A 4,970-nucleotide genomic window follows, 5' to 3' on the forward strand; every position below is an offset into this window, starting at 1 on the left:
TGTATAGAACTCCAAGGAGATTATGTTGAAAAATAAAAAAAAATTTACCCAAAAAAATTGTTTTTATACTTCATTCTAAGGACTTATTGAACTACCCTCGTACAAAATTTTTTGATACAGTGTTTGGAACCATTTACGTAAAAAACATGATAGAAAGAGTTTTATTCTAATTGCATAATTTTAAAAATCTTAATAGCTATTTTTGATCTACAACTTTGAGTTTTGAATTTTTTATATAATATTTGGAATCTGTGACATTATTCGGCATTGGATCTATTATTTTGAATTTTCAATTTTTTATGTGATATGTGAAATCTGTGACTGAAAATAACCCTCTCGAAGTGAGTTTTCTACAACTCGCATGATTTCGAAAAATCCTAGTCGCCTTTTTGGATCTGCCATTTTAAATTCTGAATTTTGGATACAGTATTTAGAATCTGGGATATTACACGTCAGGAATATCAGACTCGAAAGTGTTTATTGGATTTTAATGAAACTTGGTGAAATTATAATGTTATATAAAAGACATTTTAGGCCCGAAGGATTTTAAAAAATTTTCGGAGGCACTTCGAATTTAATTTTTGGGTTGGATGTTTTTGAATTAGTGATATTTCTGGAACCAATAATTGAAATTTGGTAATAATAAAGTCGAAATTATACATTTTTAAACTATAAGATTGTAAATAATACATTCTAAAATTTTACCGGAAAAAAGTCCAAACAAATCTTTGATTCAGTTTTTCGTGAAATATTTCCCTTTTATTTTTGTTAAATCGGGATCTAAAGATCTTTTATAAAATCACCTTTAATTAAAAAAAAATTGATGACCCTTCTAGTTCCAAAGGTATCGTCATTTTAGTGAGACCATTCGCTGCAAGTTTTTTATCTTCTTGGATTTTTTTTTCATTCTCACTGTGGCTTGGGTTTAATACTGAGGGGTGCGTGAAATGAAAAAAATGTTGACCTACAGTATACTTGACCACGAAAAACATTGTGTGGCAGTGGGGCCACACGGCAGAATTGAAACTTTGATAGATTTACTTTGAAATTTTTCGTGAGGATTCATAATAAGTTTCGAGGAGATCTCATTACAAGAGAGTGCAGAAAGAGAGAGAGAGCACATAACCTATCATTAAAAGTACCCGGCCACCTCTTTTTTTAATGACTAATTAACTTCTCTTAATTTTAATTATGTCAGAGCTATACACATTTCTCTTGAAAGGGCTGAATTCTCTCAAAATTATGTATAAAATCAGCGCAGAATGAAGCCAAGTTGACTATTTTTGAAGTAGATATTGCAAAAATAGTGTAAATTTCCATGTTTTCTTCAATTTTTCATAACTTCCGTAATAATATATATTTTTAAACGTTTTTGTGGTTAAGTGTCACATTCTCGATTTTAATAATTATACTAAAGTTATCACAGCAGCTTATGAACATAAATCTAAAAAAAATCCTATCATAGTATCAAGTTGAAAAAATGTAAAAACATCTGTGAGCAAATAAAAAGAAAAATGGAATTAATATATATTTTAAGGCATTTTATAGAAACTATGGTTATATGTTTCATATATTTACAAACTAGACAAAGTTACAATATTTATTTAAAAAATAGACAAATTGGCGTCATCCTGGGCTCATTTTATACATAATTTTGAGAGCGTTCAACCCTTTAAAGAGAAACCTTTTTACCTCTGACATAATTAAAATTAAGAGAACTTAGTCATAACAAAAGGTGGTCGGGGTTTTTTGCACAGCACACAGTGGTCCAGTAATGGATTTTCGCTGACAAATTAAGCTCGAGGTCGTAATTTTTTGCCAATTTTAAAGAAAAAAAAAATATTCTGGATAAAATTCCGCATCAATCTCTCGAGGTCGAATTTAAATTTTAATTTTATGATAAATATTATGTTATTAAACAATTCGATAAAATCAGATTTTCTAATGTATTATTTTGTATCTACGTGTAAACCAGTAAAATACAAAAAAAGAAATAAATAGAAATTTAAATATCATAAGAATAAATTATTTAAGTAAAAACTTACTGTTATAAATAAATTTTATAAACAAATATACAGTTATAGAACTTTGATAGGATTAAATATTTTCTCTTCATGAAAAATCATATTTAAAAACACCACTATATTTACATTCATAGTGTTATTAGGCATAAGTATTACTTATTGTTATTGACAAATTATTTGAAAAATTGCACTATATTCGTGTGTTTTTACAGAAAAAAACTTTCTTTTCACGGAGACTAGCTGCTGCGAAAAAGTGTGATATTATCTAGCTGTGAAATTTTATTTTGAGTCGGCAAATAAAATAGTTATTAATAAATAATATAAATAATTGCATTGTACTTGTATGTTCTTACAGAAAAATATTATTTTTTCACAAAGACTTGCTGCCAATGATAAAAAATAATACATAGACAAATCTGATTTTTTCGAATTGTTTAATAACGTAACATTTAACATAAAATGAAAATTGAAATTTGGCCTCGAGAGATTGTTGCGGAATTTTATCCAGAGTATTTTTTTTAAACTTTAAAATCGAACAAAAATTACAACCTTTAGGTTAATTTGCCCGCGAAAATCCATTACTGGATCATTGTGCGGCGGCTTACAGGCTTACTTAGCATGGAATTTAGTAAGGAAGGTTTGTCATTTTTTTTTTATTGCTTCAAATGTCCAAACTGGGAATTTGTTTACATAATTTGTTGCTAGAGTTGAAAAATACTATCGGAAGACATATTTTAGTGATCAGTATTTTGTCGTTAAAATTCAGCCGAAATATATTTTAAAAATGAGAAACCTATAATATATTCAGTGCTTGTTAAAATAACTTGTTGATAAAAATTATTATTACAAATCAACAATTTTTTCCCCATTTTACGCAACTCTAAGCATTAAATACTAAGGGATGCGTGAAATAAAAAAAATAAAAACGCGCTGAGCATGGTAAAATTATTTTCTAGAAGATAAAAACGAAATTTGCAGTTTCTATCGTTTATGAGTATCAGGAAAGTGCAGCGAATGGTCTCACTGAAATGAAGATATCTCTGGAACCAGAAGAGTCCATCAATTTTGTGTTTGAAATAAAAGGAAATTTCATAAGGAATTTTTACATCCTGATTTAACAAAACTTAAAATCGGAATTTAATTATCGGTTACAGAAATGACGATAATTCAAAAAAATTCAATATGGCGTATCTCCCAAAAATTGAAAATTAAAATAAATATTTTGGGCCTAATATGTCTTTTATATAGTACTATAATTCCACCAAGTTTCATTAAAATCGAACTACCACTTCCAGATTCTGATAATCTTTTGAACTGGCCCATATGTTACTCAAAATAACCCCAGAAAATGAGTTTCATATAATTGGCAAAAAAAAAATTGATGGCCATATTGGATCTGCCGTTTAAAATTTTTAATTTTTGATGCAATGTTTGGAATCTATGACTAAAAAAACATGTGGCTAGTGAGTTTTATAAAAAGCGGATATTTTTTCAAAATTTTGCCAGTTTTTTCCACTGTGCATTCTCTAAACAGGAGTTTCTCAATTTTAAACAATCTTTTTTCTAATTGTTTAAAACAATTTTTCAGGATTCCTACGTTCAAGCTCGGGCTGAAACTATGCAAAATATTGAATCAACGATAGTAGAACTAGGAGGAATTTTCCAACAATTAGCGCATATGGTTAAAGAACAAGAAGAAATGGTCGAAAGGTTCGTTCATTTTATTTAAAAAAATTAATTTATCTTTTTTCTATTCCATAGATGTGTATCTAATATTTTTTTTAATTACAGGATAGACAGTAATATAGAGCACACGGAATTGAACGTGGAAGCTGCCCATGCCGAAATCCTAAAATATTTTCAATCTGTGACTGGCAATCGGTGGCTGATGATAAAGATATTCGCGGTCCTGATATTTTTCTTTATATTCTTCGTGGTATTCCTGGCGTAAGATCCTAAGGGTTAAGGCAATAATTTTTAACGTTCAATCTTTACGTATAAATAGGCAAGAGTTTGTGAGATATGTAAATTTGATTATGGTTGGAGGAGTGTTTTTATATTTACTAGAAAAGTTATGAACTATACGTGTGAAAAAGAGTAATATTTGTAATGCATTCCTTCGTACCGTCATTTCTACCAATTATTATTATTATTCTTATTCTTCTTCTTCTTCTTATTATTATTATTATAATTCAATTTCCTGCGACGGTTTCTACAGTCGATTTTATTTATGCCGTATTGTGCAGAAAAAGAAAAGCGTAACTTTTCTGATATTTTTTGTTAGCTGCGCAATAAAGCATATATGCACTCGACTGTAGAGAAAATTGATAAATGCCTTTCTTCACAAAGTTAGGTGTAATTTTGGCTTTGCATTAAAAAACAATAAATACCTCCATGGTGCGAGGCATTCATGAATCTTACTGTACTATAACTCTCAGCATTTTTGCGCAGAAAGGAGATTCCTAAAGATAACGACGCTCATGTTCTCTTGAGAGAGGCACGAAAAACTTGTAAAAATAAAGATAATAAAGATATAATTTTTAAATTAAATTGGGATTACCACTTCAATTGATTCAATCCAACTTTCTTTATTATAGTATTGAATAGTTAATACATTTCAAAAATGCGCTCTAAGAGTTTTTTATTTAATTTTATTATTACTAATTCAATTCTATTAAATTAAAGTTGACACATTTTTATACGAAAAGAATGTTTTGTAATAAATTTACTTCTTTTTCAGTTTGAATTTCGCGCTAAATTTAAAAAACGTATTTCGTATTCGAAACCAGTGAGTTTGGAACAACCAGCCGGTGGCCACTGGACCGGTAAATGACCGGCAATTTTATGAGACCGGGAAATGACAGTGAATTTATTGTTTGACCGGCAATTTTACAATTTTGTAGAAGAAAAATCTCTTCATTGTTATTTTAACAGTTTTTAAAATTA

The 4,970-nt window shown here is 28.8% G+C and overlaps 1 protein-coding gene across 1 annotated transcript in view; it reads left to right on the plus strand.

The window, feature by feature from the left end:
• The window catches only part of LOC117178221 (syntaxin-5), a 9,223-nt gene extending 4,661 nt beyond the window's left edge, over positions 1–4,562 (plus strand). Inside the window, exons 4-5 of the mRNA XM_033369530.1 lie at positions 3,613–3,734; positions 3,816–4,562. Coding sequence (XP_033225421.1) covers positions 3,613–3,734; positions 3,816–3,975 — 282 coding nt within the window. The 3' untranslated portion in view covers positions 3,976–4,562. The remainder of the gene's footprint in view (positions 1–3,612; positions 3,735–3,815) is intronic.
• The last annotated feature ends 408 nt before the right edge of the window (positions 4,563–4,970 follow it).

This window comes from Belonocnema kinseyi, chromosome 8, assembly GCF_010883055.1.
Source record: "Belonocnema kinseyi isolate 2016_QV_RU_SX_M_011 chromosome 8, B_treatae_v1, whole genome shotgun sequence".
Classification (NCBI taxonomy): Eukaryota; Metazoa; Arthropoda; class Insecta; order Hymenoptera; family Cynipidae; genus Belonocnema; species Belonocnema kinseyi.